At 74.9% G+C, this 19151-nt stretch overlaps 5 protein-coding genes across 5 annotated transcripts; 3 read left to right on the forward strand and 2 right to left on the reverse strand.

Moving 5' to 3' along the window:
- Positions 1 to 992: 992 nt before the first annotated feature.
- BLOC1S1 (biogenesis of lysosomal organelles complex 1 subunit 1) lies at positions 993 to 2455 on the forward strand (the record flags this gene model as incomplete). The annotated part of the gene is made up of 4 exons (XM_082011961.1): positions 993 to 1053; positions 1327 to 1399; positions 1896 to 2028; positions 2318 to 2455. The coding sequence occupies 4 exons, from the start codon at positions 993 to 995 to the stop codon at positions 2426 to 2428; spliced, it is 378 nt and encodes a 125-aa protein (XP_081868087.1). The 3' UTR covers positions 2429 to 2455.
- A 1589-nt stretch (positions 2456 to 4044) lies between these two features.
- Positions 4045 to 5920, forward strand: RDH5 (retinol dehydrogenase 5). Its single transcript, XM_082011859.1, has 3 exons — positions 4045 to 4465; positions 4826 to 5317; positions 5413 to 5920. Exons 1-3 carry the CDS (start codon positions 4153 to 4155, stop codon positions 5634 to 5636), a joined length of 1029 nt encoding a protein of 342 aa, XP_081867985.1. The 5' UTR covers positions 4045 to 4152; the 3' UTR covers positions 5637 to 5920.
- Positions 5921 to 6169: 249 nt separating this feature from the next.
- Positions 6170 to 8883, reverse strand: CD63 (CD63 molecule; the record flags this gene model as incomplete). Its single annotated transcript, XM_082011771.1, has 7 exons — positions 6170 to 6444; positions 6552 to 6635; positions 6714 to 6857; positions 6941 to 7036; positions 7116 to 7190; positions 7270 to 7458; positions 8818 to 8883. 7 exons carry the CDS (start codon positions 8881 to 8883, stop codon positions 6379 to 6381), a joined length of 720 nt encoding a protein of 239 aa, XP_081867897.1. The 3' UTR covers positions 6170 to 6378.
- A 1098-nt stretch (positions 8884 to 9981) lies between these two features.
- On the reverse strand, positions 9982 to 11491 carry INPP1 (inositol polyphosphate-1-phosphatase; the record flags this gene model as incomplete). Its single annotated transcript, XM_082011789.1, has 5 exons — positions 11282 to 11491; positions 11151 to 11211; positions 10870 to 11070; positions 10604 to 10778; positions 9982 to 10474 (listed from the first exon to the last, which is right to left on the reverse strand). The coding sequence occupies exons 1-5, from the start codon at positions 11483 to 11485 to the stop codon at positions 9982 to 9984; spliced, it is 1134 nt and encodes a 377-aa protein (XP_081867915.1). The 5' UTR covers positions 11486 to 11491.
- Positions 11492 to 13248: 1757 nt separating this feature from the next.
- GDF11 (growth differentiation factor 11) lies at positions 13249 to 18853 on the forward strand (the record flags this gene model as incomplete). The annotated part of the gene is given in 4 exon segments (XM_082011820.1): positions 13249 to 13719; positions 17591 to 17701; positions 17704 to 17963; positions 18473 to 18853. Coding segments are annotated over 4 exon segments (1107 nt in total). The 5' UTR covers positions 13249 to 13364.
- Positions 18854 to 19151: the final 298 nt, after the last annotated feature.

The raw sequence follows: 19151 nt of genomic DNA on the forward strand, positions 1-19151 counted from the left end.
GCCAGCGGGGAGCAGAGCACTGCTCCGCTCATCACAGGTCACAGGGAGGAGAGACGGCTCACCCATTCCCCAGCCCCCCGAAGATGGGGTGGGGACCCTGGCACCCCGTGCCGCAGCCAAGCTGTGCCTGGGCCCCCGGCCAGGCTCCCAGAGCACCCCCCGACCCCCGGCCAGGCTCCCAGAGCCCCCCACAGACCCCCGGCCAGGCTCCCAGAGCACCCCCCGACCCCCGGCCAGGCTCCCAGAGCCCCCCACAGACCCCCGGCCAGGCTCCCAGAGCCCCCCACAGGCCCCCGGCCAGGCTCCCAGAGCCCCCCACAGGCCCCCGGCCAGGCTCCTATAGCCCCCACAGGCCCCCGGCCAGGCTCCTATAGCCCCCACAGGCCCCCAACCAGGCTCCCAGAGCCCCCACAGGCCCCCAGCCAGGCTCCTATAGCCCCCACAGACCTCCAGCCAGGCTCCTATAGCCCCCACAGACCCCCAGCCAGGCTCCTATAGCCCCCACAGATCCCCGGCCAGGCTCCTATAGCCCCCACAGACCCCCAGTCAGGCTCCTATAGTCCCCACAGCTCCTCACTCCTTCAACCAGCTCCTATAGCCCCGACATGCCCCTGCCACCCTCACAGGCCACCACCCAGACCCGTATAGCCCCTCTGGACACCTACAGCCCCCTCATGCCATCAGCCAGGCCCCTGTAGCCCCCGCAGGAACCTATAGGCGCCACCGAGCCCCCATAGCCCAGCTGCACTCCTATAGGCCTCACCCAGGCCCTTATAGACTCCTACAAGCCCCTGCCCCGGCCGCTACAGGCCCCGACTGGACCCTCTAGCCCCTCCCCCCGCGGCCGCCAGCCCGGCCCCTATGGCCCCTATAGGCCCCGCCGGCCGCAGGAGGCGGGGCGGGGCGGTCACGTGGCGGTCACGTGGCGGTCACGTGGCGGTCAGGTGACGCGGGGCGGGCCGCGCCGTGCCGGTGCCCGTGTGGGTGCCGCCATGCTGTCCCGGCTGCTGAAGGAGCACCAGGCGCGGCAAAGCGAGCGGCGGGAGCTGCAGGGTGAGCCCGCCCCCGTCCCCACGGCGACCGGCCCCGCCCCGCGCCCCGGGGGAGCGGCCCGATTGGCGGCGGGAGCTGCCGCTCACCGCGGGGGGGGGGGGGGGGCGGGCACCGCCCGGACGCGCACCCCATTGGCCGCCGGGGCCGTCCGTCAGCGGGGGGGGGGTGTGGTGTGTGCTGAGGGGCGGGGGAGTGGCCGGCAGGGTGGAGCGTGATGTCACAGCCCCGCGCGCTGACGTCACGCGCCTCCCCGCTGGCGTCACGGCCCCGCAGAGCGGCGGCGCAGGGAGGCCATCGCCGCCGCCACCCGCCTGACCGAGGCGCTGGTCGATCACCTCAACGTGGGGTGAGGCCGAGCCCCCCCGCCTGGCTGGGCCCCCCCGCTGGCCCCTTGCCCCTTAAACCCCTGGCCAAGGCTCCTCAACCCCACCCAGGCCCCCCCCCACCTCCCCGCCCCTTCCCCCTCAGAGCCCCGGGACCCCCACCCCCCCGGCCCTTTCCCCCCCGCCACCGCCGGCCGGGACCCCCTGAACCCCCCCAGCCCCTTTTACCCTGGGACACCCCATCCAGGCGCCCCCCCCAACCCTGGGGCCCCTCCACCCCCAAAACCCCTCACCAAGGACCCCCAAACCCCCATCCAGGGACCCCTGCACCCCCAACCCCCCCGGTCAGGGACACCCCCAAGCCCCTTCTCGCCCCCAAAACCCCTGCCCAGGGAACCCCAAGCCCCCCACCCTGCCCAACTACTGGCCTCCCCGCGGGCCACCACCCCCTCCCCAGGGCCGCCCCCCGCCCCGGGGCGGCAGCCCAGCCCCGCGTGCCCCCCCCGTGCCCCCCGGCAGGGTGGCGCAGGCCTACGTCAACCAGCGGAAGCTGGACCACGAGGTGAAGACGCTGCAGGCGCAGGCGGCGCAGTTCGCGCGGCAGACGGGGCAGTGGATCACCATGGTGGAGAACTTCAACCAGGCCCTCAAGGTGGGGTGTACCCCCCCCCCCGGCATGGGGCTGGGGGAGGTCACCCCTCAACCCCAGCTTGGCACGGGGAGGGAGGGGTTTCCCTCCGGGACCCTCCCCGCGTCACCACGGGACGGCGGGCTGCGTCCCCCGGCCCCGCCGCTCGACGCCGGCGCGGTCTGGCAGCATCATCTGCGCGCTGCCAGGTCGCACCGCGGCGGGCGGCGCCCGCAGGGTCCCAGCCAGGGTGGGACCCCCCCCCCAAAATCCCCCCGGCGGCTCCCTGACAGCCCCCCCCCCATCCCGACAGGAGATCGGGGACGTGGAGAACTGGGCGCGCAGCATCGAGATGGACATGCGGACCATCGCCACCGCGCTGGAGTACGTCTACAAGGGGCAGCTCCAGCCCTCCTGCTCCTGAGCCGGCGCCGGCGCCGCGCTTGGCAGATGACGCGGGCCGCGGCGCCGCAGCCGGGGGACCCCTCTGTTCCGGGGAGCGGGCAGAATAAAGCGTGGCTGCGCGGGGAGGCCGGGGCCCTGGCACGGCCCTCGCTGCCCCCTCCTAAGCCCCCTCATCCTCTTTGCCGCTTAGCGCCGGCGCCGCGGCCCCGTTTTCTCCCGGACAAAGGGCCCCTTTGGGCCCGCAGGGCTCTAATCCCCGGGGCAGAGCTCGGCCCCCCAGCTCGGGGCGATGCCCCCTCCCAGGGCTGGGACGGGGACCCTGGGGGGTGCCCTCCCTCCCGGCTCCACTCAGGGGCTCCTCCGGGGTGAGGGTCCCCCACCAAGGCGAGGGGTGTCCTGGCCCCCCCCCCCCGCGCCCGGGGCCCCCCCAGAGCCGCGCCTGGCAGAAGGAGGCTTGGCCGGCCGTGAACTTTGGCAGCGGGCTCTGCCCCGGCGCAGGGGGAGGAGCGGCCGCGGCCCCCCCGGCTCAGACGGCCACTGCCGCCGCGGCCGGAGCAGCACCCGGAGCCCTCTGTCCCACCGAAGGTAGGTGGGGGCTCGGCGGGGGACTCCCCTCTGCCCCCCAACCCAGGCCGGGGGTGCCAGGCGAGCCGGGGCCCGCAGCAGCCCCCGCCAGGGGTCTGCCCCATGGCTGCAGGGCACGGTGTCATGAGTCCGTCGGGTCTCGTGCACAGCGTGATGAGTCTGTCGGGTCTCGTGCACGGCGGCAGCCCGCACCGTCCAGGCTGGGCAGGTGGCTGCTGCCCGTCCCCTGCCCTCACCTGGCTCCGGGGACGCGGGCAGACACGGGGGGGTCCCCCCATGACCCCAAGGGCCGGGAAGGGATGGGGGCTGCCGCCCCGCTGGGGGGGGCCAGCCTGGAGCCCCCATCCCAGTGGGTTCATAACCCCCAACCAGCAGCCGCTGCTGGGAGCCGTGGGGGCAGCCTGATGCCCCCAAAGACCCCCCTGAAACAGGGCTCCTGGAGGGGGACAAAGCCCCCCCTGGGACTTCCTTGTCGGGAGGGGGGTGGGGATGCGGGGGCAGGCGGGTTGGGGGGTCCCAGAAGCCACGGTGATGGTCACCTCCCCGTGCAGGTCAGGGACAGAAGGCACCTGGGGTCGTCCCTGCCCTGGGAGGGCAGGAGGGGGACGGGGTTGGGCCGGGGGGGTGGGGGGGGGCAGCTGGGAGCTCCCCCCCGCCCGGTGCCGCCCCGCGGGCCCTGGGCCCTGGCCAGGCGTGACGCAGCGCACCCGGCTAATCCCCGGCACGCCGCGCGGACGGCCTGGCCCGGCGGGAGGGAGGTCGGTCGGAGATGCGCCTGGGGACGGGTGGGGGACACGGGGTGCTCGCCCCCACGCTGGGAGGGCAGGGACCACCGCCCGGGGTCACCGGGCACCCCACAGCACCTGGGCACGGACAGAGACCCGCGTGGGACCCACCGCAAGCTGGGATCAAGCCGCAGACCCCCCCCCCCTTCCCCACCCTCCACCTGGGGGGGGGGCGGGTCTGCCCCCCACGGCGTGGGGCAGGGCGGGGCGTGCGGGGGTCCCCCGCACGGGGAGGGGGGCGCGTGGCTTTACCTGCTGAGCGAGGAGCCCGGGTTCAGCTCGGGGTGCGGCGGCTGAGCCGGCGGGGCGGGGGGCACGGCGCAGGACGCCCGCGCTCCTCTCCCACCGCCCCCCGGCCCCGCAGACCCCCGCCATGTGGCCGTACCTCTTGCTGGCGGCGCTGGCCTGGGCGCTGGGCTGGCTGGTGCGGGACCGCCGGACTCTGCCCTCCGTCAAGGACAAGCACGTCTTTATCACCGGCTGCGACAGCGGCTTCGGCAACCTGCTGGCGCGGCGGCTGGCCCGCCGGGGCTACCGGGTGCTGGCCGCCTGCCTGACCCAGAAAGGGGCCGACAGCCTCCAGCGGGGCTGCTCCGGCCACCTCCGCACCACCCTGCTCGACGTCACCCGCTCCGACAGCATCCGCCGGGCCGTCGAGTGGGTGCGGGCAGAGGTGGGCGAGAAAGGTGAGCGGGGCAGGATGGGCCCCCGGGAAGGTGCTGGGGGGCACGGTGGGGTCCCGGCAGGGTGGGGGGTCCCGGGAGAGCCGCTATAGCGCGAGACGTTGGGTCCCGCCAAGGGACGCGATGGGGCGAGACGGGGCGCGCCGCCGAGGGGCGTGGGGCGGGATGGGGGGTCCCCAGGGCGGGGGTCCCCGACGAGGTGGCGCAGGGCAGGACGGGGGGGTCCCATCGGAGCACCCCGAGGCGAAGGACGAGGGGGCCGTGGGGCGGGCGGGGAGGGGGCCCCCCCCCCCGGGCCACCCTAAGGCCGGGGGTCCGCAGGGGAGGGGACCGTGGCCGCCGACCTCGCGCGCGCCCCGCCAGGTCTCTTCGGGCTGGTGAACAACGCGGGGGTGGCCAACCCCATCGGCCCCACGGAGTGGATGGGGATGGAGGACTACCGCCAGGTGATGGCCGTCAACGCCTTCGGCGCCATCGAGGTGACGCTGCAGCTCCTGCCGCTGCTGAAGCGGGCGCGGGGCCGGGTGGTGAACACCTCCAGCGTGCTGGGCCGCCTCTCCGCCAACGGCGGCGGCTACTGCATCTCCAAGTACTGCGTCGAGGCCTTCTCCGACAGCCTGCGGTGGGTGCCGGCCCCCCCGCCCGCCCCGCGGCCCCCGGCCCCCCGCCCTGACGGCCGCGCGTCCCGCAGGCGCGACATGTACCACTTCGGGGTGAAGGTCAGCATCGTGGAGCCCGGCTTCTTCAAGACGGCGGTGACCAACCTGGAGGCCATCGAGGCGTCGCTGCAGCGGCTCTGGGACCGCCTGGCGCCCGAGACGCGGCTCAGCTACGGCGAGGATTTCTTCCGCAAGTGTGAGCGGGGCGGGGAGGGGGTCCCCGCCGCCTCGGCGTCCCCCCCGGCCGCGGGCTGCCTGATCCCTGACCCCCACCCCGCCTGCATCCCCCAGACCTGAAGGTGCAGCGGCTCATCATGAACGCCATGTGCGACGCCGACCTCAGCAAGGTGACCCGCTGCATGGAGCACGCGCTGGGCGCGCGGCACCCGCGCACCCGCTACAGCGCGGGCTGGGACGCCAAGCTGCTCTGGCTGCCCGCCTCCTACCTGCCCGCCTGCCTCGTCGACTTCGCGCTGGCCGCCATCCTGCCCAAGCCGGCCCACCGCGTCCGCTAGCCCCCCGCGGCGGCCGCCAGCCCCCGCCCCGGGCTGCTGGACCCCCCCGCCCTGCCCCAAACCAGCGCTGCAAATAAACCGCCCACCCCGGGTGCCGTGCAAACCGCCGCCTGCGGTGCTCGTCCCTGCGGCAGCCCCGGCGCCGGACGGGGTCCCCGCACGGCCCGGGGACCGTTGGTGGCGTTGTGGTGGCACGTGGAGACCCCAGCCCCGCCGCAACCCGGGGAGGGGGGGACCCGCAGGGACGCCGCCACCGTCGCCGCCCTTCCGCCGGCCGCGGCGCGCCCCGGCGACGTGGCCCCCGAGCCAAGGCCCCGGCAGCCCCTCAGCACCGGGGCGGGACAGGGCGGCTCACACCAAGGCCACGCGTCCCAGTGGGACCAGTCCCTTCCTGGTGGGGAGGTCCCGGTCGTAGGATGGGGCAGCACCGGGGGCTCCCCCCACCCTACAGCACCCCCCGGGTCAAGGGACGGCGGGGGGACGCCGCACCCCCGAGGGAGCGCGTCGCAGCCCCAGCGCGGCGGGCACGCGGCTCTACGGAAGCTGTTCTTTTTATTTCCAAACCGGGGGGGGCTCCCGCGGCCCCCCCAGCCCCTGCCGGCATACGGGGAGGGGTCCAACGGCAGCGACCCCCCGGGAGGGGTTTGGCACGCGGGGCCCTGCCCCGGAGGAGCTTGTAGAGGGCGAGCGAGCGGGAGCAGCCCCCGGAGCCCCCCGGGCCGGGGGCAGCGGGAGCCGGGGGCTACATGACCTCGTAGCCGCTGCGGATGCCCTTCATCAGGCAGCAAGCGAAGATGATGCCCAGGATCTGGAAAGGGAGAGGGGAGGGCGGTGGTCCCCGTCCCGCACGGCCCCATACACGGGGAGGGGGGGGCCCCCAGCCCCACACGGGGGGGGCTCAGCCCCACGTCCCACCTCGAAGAAGGCGATGCCCAGCGCGACCGCGGCCACGATGAGGATGTTCTTCTTCATCCAGGCTTCGATGCTCTGGAGGCAGCCCTGGGGGAGCAGAGGGGCTCAGGGGGCGGCCGGACCCCCGGGGCGAGGCGGGGAGGGGGGGCACGGGGGGGGTCTCACCTTCTCGTGGACGGTGGCGGGGCTGGGGTGGACGTTGCAGGAGGTGATGTTGACCCGGCAGCAGGACTGCGGCACCGTGTCGTTGACCTTGAACCGCTCGATGGTGGCCCAGTCCGTGTAGTTGTTGGCTCCACAGCAGGCGAACTGCCGGGGACGGGGGGGGGAACCCCAGGGGGTCACGGGGGGGGCCAAGCCCCGGGGGCCCGGCCCCCCGCCCCGTTACTCACGTCCGTCTGGAGCTCATCCACGGCCTCCGTCAAGGGCTTGTCCTCCCCGTACTTGCGCATGGCGTCCCACAGCCCGTCCTCCAGCACCGAGCGGACCTGGGGGGCGCGGGGGGGTCAGAGGGGGGGGGTCCGCAGCACGCGGGCAGGCCTGCGCCCCCTCCCCACGCATGCCCACCTTGTCCTTGAAGACGTATCCGGCGATGGCGGCGGCGATCTCCGCTAGGAAAATGATGCTGAGCAGGACGGCGAACTGCGGGGGGACAGGGTGGGGGTCAGGGTGGGGGTCGGGGGAGCTGGGGGGGGCCGGGGGGGGGCGGCGGGGCGCTCACCGTGGTCACCATGCAGTAACTCTCCTTCCAGGCGCCGCAGCAGCCGAAGAAGGAGATGAAGAAGATGACGACGCCGAGCACCAGGATGGCGACGGGGGTGCTGGAGGCGGAGGCGCTGCTGACCGCCAGCGCCTTACCCAGGGCCACCTGGGCGTAGATGCCGATGGCGACGAGGGCCACGCCGCACACCTGGGGGGCAGAGGGGGCTGGGGGGCAGCCGGCGCCACGGGGTGGGGGTCCCCCGCAGCTCAGCCGCCTCCCTTCCCGGGGGGTGCGGCGGTTCTGGGGTTTGGCCCCAAACGGGGGACCCCGGTCCCGGGGGTGACGGGGGGGGGGGAATCCCCTCTGCCCCCCCCGCCCCGGCCCAGCGCAGCCCCGCCGGCCGTGTCCCCAGCGAGGGGGCCCGGGCCGGCCCCACGGCGCGACACCCTGGGGGGCCGGGCCGGCGGCCGCGGGAAGGCCGGGACGTTCGGGAAGTTCGTCCTTCCGGCCACGGCGAGAGGCCTCGGAGGGGGGGCCCCGGTGCCAGCCCGCCCGCCACGGGGCCACGGGCAGGCCGGGGGGGTGGTCCAGGGCGGGGGTCCACGCCAGGCACGCGCCCTCCCGGCGGGCACCCGCGGGAGACAGGGCGCCCGCGGCCCGTCCCGGCGCTGGGGCAGCAGCGGGACCATCCCACCCCCGCCTCCAGCACCCCCCACGGGTGGGGGCACCCCCCCTCCCCCCAGCCTCGGCTTCCCCGCGGCAGCCGGGCCCCCCCGGTGCCGCGGGCCCTGTTTGCTCGCTGGGTGTGGGCAAACAGGGCCCGGCCGCTGCACAAACACGTCCGGCGGCGGCGGCGGCCGGCGGCCCCGCCATGGCCCCCTCTGGCCGCGGCCCGGCCCCCCCGGGGTGACTCAGCCCGGCCGGATCGGGGTGGGGACCGGGACGAGGCACTCCCTGCGTGGGGGGACAGCAAGGCGGCCGCCCCCCGACGCCCCCCCACACCCCGTGGCGGCCGTTGGGCTCCCAGCGGCTCTTTCTTCACCCCGACTTCCCCAAACCCATGCCCTGCCGGGGGCAGCCAGGAGCCGTGGGGCCCAGGGGGACCCAGTCACCCGTGGGGTCTCTGCCACCCGTAGGGTCCCCACCCTGACCTTGGGGCTCGGCGACCCTCAGCCAGGGTGTGCCAGCGTTGCCCTGCCCAGCCTCGTTACCCCTGGAACCTACTGATGGTGGCGTGTGGCCGCTACGCTGCGCGGTGACAGGCACCTCCCGGGTGGGCAGCCTCACCCCCGCGCCCCCCAGCATCCGCTGCAGCCCCCCCAGGCAGCAAGGCCCCCCCGGGGCCCCCGTGAACCCCAACCCAGGCCTGCAGGGGGGGTCCAGCGGGTGTCAAAGGGGCCGGGGGGGGGGGGGGAGCTGACGTCAGTGGGGGGGGCTGCTGCCTGCCATGGGGTTGGGGCGGGCGGGTCCCCGGCGGGGCACCACAGGCAGGGCCCGTCGGCCCGGTGCTGCCGGCCCCGGGACCCCCCCGGGACCCCCCCGGGACCCCCCCGACCCCGCACTCACCCAGAAGATGAAGTTGAAGATGAAAACCAGGAACTTCACGCATTTCATCCCGCCCTCGACCGCCATGGCCCGTCCTGCGGGAGCGGCCGCCTCAGCCCCGGGCCCCGCGTCCCGGCCCCGCGGTCCCGGCCCCGCGGTCCCGGCCCCGCGGTCCCGGCCCCCGCCCCGCTCCCCCTGCCCGAGTCCCACGGCCCCGCTCCCCGCCCCGCTCCCCCGCTCCGGCTCCGGCCCCGGCGACCCGGTGCCGCTCCCGATGCCGCCGGAGCTCCGGTGCCGCCGCCGCTCCCCCGCCCCGGGCGCTCACCGGCGCCGCCGCTCCGTGCGCTCCGCGATCATGTGACGGGGCCGGGACGAGTCAACAGGCAACCCCGGCCCCGCCCCGCGTGGGCCCCGCCCCGCGTGGGCCCCGCCTCAGCACAGACACGCGTGGGCCCCGCCCCGCGGCAGCACAGACACGCGTGTACTAGGGACGCTTTAATGGTGCCGGAAGCCGCCGGCCCCGCGCCGGGGGGACATGGGGGGTCGTGCCGGGGGGGACATGGGACCCAGAGCTCCCACCCCACACCCCGGGGCCTGCCGCCCCACTCCAGGGGTCCCGGGACACGCACCCCTTGGTCCCCGCCGCCCCGCTCCGGGGGTGCCGGGACCCCGCACCCCTTGGTCCCCGCCGCCCCACTCCGGGGGTCCCGGGACACGCACCCCTTGGTCCCCGCCGCCCCGCTCCGGGGGTGCCGGGACCCCGCACCCCTTGGTCCCCGCCGCCCCACTCCGGGGGTCCCGGGACACGCACCCCTTGGTCCCCGCCGCCCCGCTCCGGGGGTGCCGGGACCCCGCACCCCTTGGTCCCCGCCGCCCCACTCCAGGGGTCCCGGGACACGCACCCCTTGGTCCCCGCCGCCCCGCTCCGGGGGTGCCGGGACCCCGCACCCCTTGGTCCCCGCCGCCCCACTCCGGGGGTCCCGGGACACGCACCCCTTGGTCCCCGCCGCCCCGCTCCGGGGGTGCCGGGACCCCGCACCCCTTGGTCCCTGCCGCCCCACATCCCCACCCACAGGGCCTGACCACCCTGGTCCTTGACACCCTGTGCCCCGCACCCCGGGGTCCAGGCCACCCCGGTCCCCACCACCCCACACCCTGCACCCCGGGGTCCCGGCCACCCTGGGCTCAGAGCCCCGGCACGGTGGCCAGCGCGGCCAGCACGGCCTCCAGGTGCTGGGGGTGCGCGTAGGCCACGAGGCCGCCCCGGTTGGCCCAGCGCTCGGCCCCCGCCGCCCCCTCCGCCGGGCGGTTGTAGACCAGCTCGGGGGGGGGCCCGGCGTCGCCCGCTCGCCGTGCCCGCAGGGCCCCCGCCAGGGCCACCGCGCCCCCGCCCAGGGCGCGCAGGATGGCGTGGGGGGCGCAGGCGTCCCAGGCGAAGGTGCTGCCTTCGGAGAGGACGTAGGCGTCCGCCAGCCCCAGGATGACGCAGAGCATCTTGTAGCCGGCGCCGGCGGCGAAGCGCAGGCGGCCGCCGCAGAGGGGGGCCAGGGCCGCCCGCACCGCCGCCCCCTCCGCCCGGCTCAGCACCACGCAGGGCGCGGGGCGCGGCGGCGGGGGGCTCAGCGAGCTCAGCCGCGTGTCCCCGTACGCGATGCCCCAGTGGTACCTCCCCTGCCACCTGCGGGGACGGGGAGCCTGAGCGCGGACCCCCTGCCACTGGGTCCCCAGGCTCTCGCTGGGGGCAGGGGTCCCCCCTGGGGACCAGGATCCGGCCGCGCCCCTGCGGCGCTCCCCGCAGCTCCGGTACCTGTGGGTCAGGGGGTCCCGGCGGAAGAAGGGCTCGTTGATGACTCCCAGCACGGGGCAGCCCGTGTGCCGGTCGTAGGCCCCGACGAGCACCAGCGCCGAGCACAGCCCCGCCGGGGCGATGCCGTCGACGGGGGCCACGTCCTCGCGCCCACCGATGTACTCGTTGGTGGAGTCTGCGGGTGCAGCCGAATTCGCCGGGGCTCAGCCGTGGAAGGGGTCTGGGGGGGGGTGTCCCCAACCCGCCCTCTCCCAGCACCCCCTCACCGATGGGGTCTATCCAGATGGCCAGGTCCTGGGGGGGGATGCTGAGCTCCACGCCGGCCAGCGCCGCGTCCCCCAGCGCCACGTCCTGGTGCACGGCGGCCGCCAGCAGCTCGGCGGCCGCCCGCTCGGGTTCCATCACGGAGAGCAGCAGGGCCGCGGTGTCCCCCGGCGTGGCGCAGACCCGCACCACCACCGTCTCCCCTGCCGGCACCCCGGCCTCAGCCGCGGCCCCGCGGCCCCCGGCGGGGGGTCCCCGGCTCCGCGGCCGCCCCGGCACTCACCCTGCCCGTTCCTGAACTCGTTGGACTCCTCGCCGTGGATGTGGCCCTGCAGCTCGGGGAACTGGGGGGGACGGGGCGGCTCAGCCGCGGGGCGCGGGGGCACACGGGGGCCCCCCCGGCCCACCCCCTACCTCCTTCCCCAGGTCGTGCTTGATGACCTCCTGGATGAGGACGTCCGCCAGCGTCTTGAAGTCCTGCAGGAACCTCCTGTTCCGGCCGGGCCCCGTCTTCTCGGCCACCAGCAGCTGGAAGAGGGGGTCCTCCCGCCGGCACAGCCGGGCGATCTGCGCCGCCTTCTCCGAGGCGCCCACCAAGGCCTGCAGCAGCCCCGCCATGGCCGGGCTGGGGGCACGCGGCGCTGAGGGGCGCGCCGGCCGCCCCCCCGCTGCCAGCGCCGCCCCGGGCCGCATCCTGCCCGGCTCAGGCCTCGGGGTGGGGACCCGGCTAAAATTATCCCGCCAGAGGCCGCAGCCTGGAGGTGGGGACGTGGACGTGGACGTGGGGACGTGGACGGGGACGTGGGGACGTGGACGTGGGGATGTGGACGGGGACACGTGGGCACGTGGGGACGTGGAGGGGCTGCGCCTGGCCAAGGATGCGGCCCCACTGTGCGGTTCCCGCGTGGGGGGGGACTGTCCCGCGTGGAGGGGGAAGCAGGCAGGGCTTAAGGGGGGGGCGGGTCCCCGTGCACCCCCAAAGAGCTGTGGGGTGACGGGGCCGCGCACGCCCCCAGCAGCGCAGCCCCCCCGGGGCGGGGGCACCCGCAGGGATGCCCCGGCGGCACCGTGCCCTTCCCCGGGGACGCGCCACGCGGGGAGGGCCCCTCCCCGGCCCCCCCCACGCGCGGGATGCCCTCCCCCGGGCCCCCCACCTCCGCGGAGGGTCCCTCACCCCCTGTGACGCCCCCGGAGGGATCCCGAGCACCCGCCCGCCGCCCCCCGCCGCCGTTACCGGGGCCGGTGCCGCTGACAGCTCCCGTGGGGCGGCCCGTGGGGCGGGGCCGGCCCGGACACGTCACGCCGACGCCTTAACCCCCTCGGCCCCGCGGGCCGACGGGCGGGGGCGGGGACCCCGGCGTCCGAGGGACACCGGAGTGAGGGACACCCACACCCCCCCACACTCGGTGTCGGGGCTCCGAGTGCCGCCTCCCCCTTCCACTTCTCGCCCCTCGCCGTTCCCGCGGCCCCGGGGCCGGTGATACCGGGATACGGTGATGCCATCGGGACTCGGTAGGGTGATAACGGCGGGGCCACCCTCCCTCGCCCCCCACTCCACTCCGGCCGCCCCCCAACACTCCTCCCGTCCCCCGGGGTGCCGGTGGTGCCGCCCCGCCCCCGCGCGGTGGCGCTGTCGTCCCGGTGTTACCGGCTCCGGTGGGGACGCGCCCGCCCCGGAGTAGCGCCCCCTGTCGGGATGCGCTTGCACCACCCTCCCACCGCGCACCGGGGGTAACGGGACGGCTCCCCCCACACATACACACCGGTACACACACACTCACACACCCCTTCCCCCCCGCTCCCGGCTCGGGTCTCCCCGCCGCCTTGACCGCTCCGGCCTCTCCTCCCGCCCCCCGCCGTCGACTCCCGCCGCACCGGGAGCGGGATCCGGAGCGTTGCCGTTGTAGCCCCGGTATCACGGGAGCGGCCGCCCCTCCCTCTTACCCTCTCCATGGTTCTGATGAGCCGCGGGGGGGGGGCGGTAGGGGCCGGGACGGGGGAGTGGGGGCACCGGGACGCGCATCCCCGGTTCACGGGGGGCGGCGCGGCGGGACCCAACTCCCGGCAAGTGCGGCGGGGCCCCGCGGCACCCCGCCGCACTTGCCGGGAGTTGGGTCCCGCCGCGCCGCCCCCCGTGAACCGGAGAGAGAAAGGGGGGGGGTGCGGGGGTGTCGGACCGAACCGGGCAGCGCACGGCGGCGGCGGGGCCGTTCCCGGTGCTCGGGGGGCCGGCGGCGGCTGGTGACAAGCCCCTGCCAGAACCTCTTTTGTGCGCCCGCAGCCAATCAAGGCCGCTGACGACACACTTCTCTTGGGGTATAAAACCCCGGGGCCGCCGCCGCCGCCGCTTTTTTCTTTCCCCCCCCCCCCCTTCACCCCCCCCTCCCCGCCCCCGCCACCCGTTTTACCGCCTTCCCCCCGTTCCGCGCCCCCTTAGGCGTTACGGCGGACGAGCGGGGCGGGGGGGGCCGGCCCGGCGGGGTAAAGATTTCCCGGTATGGCCCCGGTACCGCCGTGGTGGTTGGCTTTGGTGGTGCTGGTGGCGGGGGGGGGGGCGTCGGATACGCAGCCCCCCGCCTCCGAGCCGGCGTGCCCGGTGTGCCTGTGGCGGCGGCACAGCAAGGAGCTGCGGCTGGAGAGCATCAAGTCGCAGCTGCTGAGCAAGCTGAGGCTGAAGGCAGCGCCCAACATCACCCGGGAGGTGGTGAAGCAGCTGCTGCCCAAGGCCCCGCCGCTCCAGCAGCTCCTCGACCTCCACGACTTCCAGGGGGACTCGCTGCAGCACGACGAGTACCTGGAGGAGGACGAGTACCACGCCACCACCGAGACCGTCATCAGCATGGCCCAGGAAAGTCAGTGCCGCCTTTGTTCCGCCCCGCCGCCGCCGCAAACTTCGCCGGCGGAACCCCCCCCCCCGCGCCCCGGCTCCTACCCCCGCCCCGGTTCCCCTCCCGGTTCTCCCCACCCCGCCCTGCCCGCCCCGTCCCTGCGCGGCCGCGGGGCACCGTCCCTCCGGGGGTCCCCCGCCGTCCCTTCGCGGTCCACCACCCCGTCCCCGGGGCTCCCCGGTCCGCGACTCCCCGGGGTGGCTTCGTGCGAGTCCCGAGGGGCTGCATCCCACGGCGCGGGGAGCCGGGACGCGGGGATGGGACAGCCCGGCCGGCAGCCGGTACGGGGCAGGGAGCGGGAGCCGGGACTGGGAACGAGCACGGGGAGCTGGGAGCTGGCACTGGGGACCGGGACCAGGAACTGGGGACTGGGACCAGGGACTGGGGACTGGGACCAGGGACTAGGAGGCAGCACTGGGACCTCGGACCTGGAACCGGGGATTGGGAGCCGGCACCAGGGACTGGGAACAACCACTGGGAGCTGGGACCCGGCACCGGGGACTGGAACCTGGAACCGGGGACTGCGACCTGGCACTGGGGACTGGGACCCGGCACCGTGCACTGGAACTCAGCACTGGCACCAGTGGGTTGTGGGACTTGGCACTGGCAGTAGGTGCCAGGACCTGACACTGGCACCAGTCTGAGCATCAACACTGGTGCTGGGAGCTGGGACCTGGCACCGTGTACTGGGACTCAGCACCAGCACCGGTGCTGGGACTGGACTGGGGGCACAGGCCGGACAGCATGGTGACCTCCCGGTCCCCAGGGCCCCGCCGGGCAGCGGGTGCCAGCGCTCGCCTCCTGCTGCGGCACGTGGCAGGGCGACGGCAGGGCGACGGCACGGCAGGCTGGGGACAGGCAGGCGCCTGCCTTGGGCCTGCCCGTGCCAGCGCGGCGAGGGGCTCCAGCCCGGGGTCCGTGGCAGGGAGGGGACGGGGCGCGGGGGCTGCGCCGCGCCATGACACGTCTCCGTCCGTTTGTCCGTGGGCGAGGAGGGGGCCAGTGGACGGGGCTCCGGGGCGGCTGCACCCCTCACCTCTCCGTGCCTCAGCGTCCCCCGGTGCCAGCGCGGCGCCGCGTGTCCGGCCCCGGCTCCACCTGCTCCGGCGGCAGGACGAGGCTGCGGGACCCCTGAGGCGCGGGGGCTGCGGGACCCCCGGGAGCGGGGCCGGGGGGGCCGGGTGCGAAGGGCGAGCGGAAGGGAGGGAAGTGTGAGGCGCTGCCCCCCCCGCAGCCCCCCGACGAATTTCCTTCCCAGGCATTAATAGACTCGGGCGGCTTTGAAATTTTATTACCCATAAAATTGACAACACGCTGGGGTTTTCCTCCCCGCGCCGCGTTAACGCTCGCTGCCCCCGGCCCCCCCTCCCGCCCCTTAACAGCTCGGGGGCCCCCAAAATAAATACCAGAGGGCGGCCCCTCCTCCCGGCCGGCCGGGCCCTGCACGGCCCCGCTCCGGGGGTCCCGCAGCCCCGGCCCCGCAGCCGGATGCGCCGCGGGGTCCGGCCTGCCCCGGCCGCGGCCGCTCCGTTATTATTATGATTTTGCCTCCCTCCTCGCCCCCCCCGTGGCAATTGTGTGGGGTTTTATGGTTCCTGAACAGAAGGAGGGAAAGGGCTTTATAGGCAGCAGAGCCATAAAGCTCTCGGGTTCCCCCCGGCCGCCCCCCGCCCCCCCGTTAATCCCAAGCCACCACCCCCAGCACCCCCCACCCCCCCGGTTTTTTAACGGCAGAAGGAACCCGGGAAGGTTAATTGGGTCCTAAACCCATTTAGGGGCTACCCGTGACCCCCGCGACCTGCGGGGTGGAGGGAGCTTAATGAGGGGCGATGGGGGGCCGGGCACGGGCCGGGGCCGGGGGGCCGGGGGGGCCGCCCGTGCCGCTCGCTGCCCCGCCAGGGCCGGAGCTGCTCAAGGTCAGCGGGACGTAGGCGGGAGCGGAGACGCGGGGACTCCGCAGAGCCACCGCCGGCACGTGGCACCTCGGGCACCGGCGGGTCCCCAGGATGCCCGGACCTGAGGGGTCTCCAGTCCCCCATGGCAGGCGAGGGGTTAACGGGGCAGAGGTGGGAGCCCCAAACCCGGGCCTGGTGGGAACAAAGAGAGTGGGGGGCCCGGGGCCGCCCCCCTTGCGGCACATACTCGGCTCTGACCGACGTCCCTTTATCCCCCGTTGCCACAGCACTGGGACGAGCGTCCTGGCATCGCCGCAGCCCGGTGCCAGGAGCAGCCAGCATGGCAGAGCCCCCACACTCAGACCCCCCGGCACCCCAGACCCCCTCTCGGCCCCGGGGCCACAGCTGCTCGGTGTCCCCGGGGTGCCAGGCCCAGTCCCGGGCTGGAGAAGGATCAGTGGCACTGCCGGCGCTGCCGGCGCCGCGGCGAGGGGCTTCGGTGGCAGCTTTAAGGGACCTGCACTGGCTCCAGCGCTGCTTCGGCATCTCTCACCAGGAGATCCTACAAAAACAACCCCAGCGGCAACCGTCCTTGCCGCGGGGCCGGCCACGGCCCGCCCAGAGCAAACCGGCACCGCGTTCCCTAAGGCCACCGGTGACCTCTGTGCGGTGCGGGAGCGGTGCCACCGGCACCACGGGGCACCCGGAGCCCCTCGAGGCGGGCACCGGCCCGGGCTGGGACGACGTCCCACCGGTGACGGGTGGCAAAGCCCCCGCCAAGGGGCTGGGGGGCACAGCCTGCCCCGGGCTGGGCGCCGGGGGGGCCAGCGTGGCTTCGAGGGGACGGGCAGCGTGGCGGGGGGAAACGCTCCCCGGGGGGCTCCCGGGGGAGCGCGGGCTTAATCGGGGGCTTGTGCGCAGCAAATTGCTGGGAGGGGTTTGGGCGGCCGGCGCCCGCGGCCCCCCAGCCCCTGTCACTTTGGTTTATGTGCGGCGCGGCGGGGGGCAGGATGGCATTCCCGGGGCTGCGGCCGGTGTCGTGACCCCCATGTGTTCGGGGAGGCCTCGCGCGCAGCAAATGGCCCCGCGCTGCAGCTGGGTGCTATTAAACCTGACCGGTGCGTGGCAGGGGGAGGGGGCTGCGCGGGGGGGGGAAATTCCCAGCTCAATTTGACACAGATGTTTGCCGAGCAGGGAGGGCCGGCGTGGGGCCGGGGCCGGCCCGGGTGCTGCCGTGGGGCTGGGGGAGGGCGGCCGGGGACCCCCCGGTCCGCTGACGCTCGGGCTGCGGACGCTGGGGGTTGTCGTCCCACCGGGGCGGGCGTCCCCGTCCCCGCGGCGGCCGCTCGCCTTCGCCGTCTCCGAGAGCATCGCCCCGGGCGCGGCGCGCCGGGGTCCCGGGCGCAGCGTTCCCGGCTGCTCCGCCGAGGCCGGCAGAGGTGCGGGGCTGCCCCGAAAACAAGCCCAGGGAGGGTGGGAGATGGGGGGGCGGGAGACGGATGTCCCCTGCGACGCAGACCCGGCTGGAGCGCGGGCGGGGAGGCCGGTGGTGCCAGTAGCCCGCGCTCGGTGCCGTGGACCCTCCGGGGGGGCTTTGCCGCGGGACCGGGCACGTTGCCGGCTCCGACACAGGGACGTGTGGGGAACCGGCTGCCCCGGAGCAGGTGCCGCGGGGCCGGAGCCCCCCGGCGGAGCGGGGCCGGGCTGAGCGGGGCGGGGGTTCGGTCCCCGCGGCCCCCGCGGGGGATCACGAATCCCCGGCGACACGGGGTCAGGGGGCAGCCGGGGACCTTATTGCGCATGGAGGGGCAATGACCCCCGGGGCAGCCCCTGACCCGACCTTCACCTCCTAACGACCGAGGAGGAGCCTGCCCCGACCCCGCGGCCGACGGCGGTGGGGGGGTCCCGGGGCCGCCCCTGACACCTCCTTCCTCCCGCAGCGGACCCCGTGGTGCAGATCGAGGGCAACCCCCATTGCTGCTTCTTCAACTTCAGCCCCAAGATCATGTTCACCAAGGTGGTGAAGGCGCAGCTGTGGGTGTACCTGCGGCCGTGCAGCACACCTCCACCGTCTACCTGCAGATCCTCCGCCTGAAGCCGGTGACGGAGGAAGGCAGCCGCCACATCCGCATCCGCTCCCTGAAGATCGACCTCAACTCCCGCATCGGGCACTGGCAGAGCATCGACTTCAAGCACGTGCTGCAGAACTGGTTCAAGCAGCCGCAGAACAACTGGGGCATCGAGATCAACGCCTTCGACCCCAACGGCAACGACCTGGCCGTCACCTCGCTGGGACCCGGGGCCGAAGGGCTGGTAGGTGACCGGCGCGGCGCGGGCGCGTGGCTCGGCGTCCCCGCGGTTCCGGGGGCCGGCGCTGCGCGGAGCTCGCGGGGCGTTGCGCGACGGGCGCGGGGCTCCCGGCCGTCCCCGGGAAGCGGAGGGCGAAGGGGGGTGATGGGGACGGGCACGGGCGGTGGCACAGCTCCGCGGGGCTGGTCACAGCTCTGCCAAGCTGGTCACGGCTCCGTGGGGACAGTGACGGCTCCGTGGGGCTGGTGACAGCTTGTGGGGGTGGTGACAGCTCTGTGGGGACAGTGACAGCTCCGTGGCACGGGTGACAGCTCCATGGGGCCGGTCACAGCTCCGTGGGACTGGTCACAGCTCCGTGGGGCCAGTGACAGCTTGTGGGGGTGACGACAGCTCCGTGGGGCCGGTCACAGCTGCGTGGGGCTGGCGGCAGCCCCGCGGAGCCGCGTGGGACCCGGGGACGGCGGGGCGGCGGGGCGGCGCGCGGGGCTCACGCCCCCCCCCTCTCCCCCCAGCACCCCTTCATGGAGCTGCGGGTGCTGGAGAACAACAAGCGCTCGCGGCGGAACCTGGGGCTGGACTGCGACGAGCACTCGACCGAGTCGCGCTGCTGCCGCTACCCCCTCACCGTCGACTTCGAAGCCTTCGGCTGGGACTGGATTATCGCGCCCAAGAGATACAAAGCCAACTACTGCTCGGGGCAGTGCGAGTACATGTTCATGCAGAAGTACCCCCACACCCACCTGGTGCAGCAGGCGAACCCCCGGGGCTCGGCGGGACCCTGCTGCACCCCCACCAAGATGTCCCCCATCAACATGCTTTACTTCAACGACAAGCAGCAGATCATCTACGGCAAGATCCCGGGCATGGTGGTTGACAGATGCGGATGCTCTTAGAGCCCGGCTGGTGCTGCCCCTCCGCCCCGCGCCCCCGCCCCCAACAAACTCCTCTTTTCTTCCACCGCCTTTTGGTTTTTTCGGGTTTTTTTTTTTTGGTTCGGTTTGGTTTTAAATACAAAGAACGAGCGCTGAAACTCCTTCGGATGTTGGGGGAAGAGGGAGAGAGAAGAAAAATCCCACGGAGAAACGCTGCACCAAACCCGCGCTTCGACATGCATTGTGCAATAACGCAACCGGATGGAGAAGGGAAGGGGCGGCCGGGACCCCCGGCGCGGCGGCGCGGCGGCGCGGCGCG

Source organism: Phaethon aethereus, assembly GCF_964289735.1.
Source record: "Phaethon aethereus genome assembly, chromosome: 29".
Lineage (NCBI taxonomy): Eukaryota > Metazoa > Chordata > Aves > Phaethontiformes > Phaethontidae > Phaethon > Phaethon aethereus.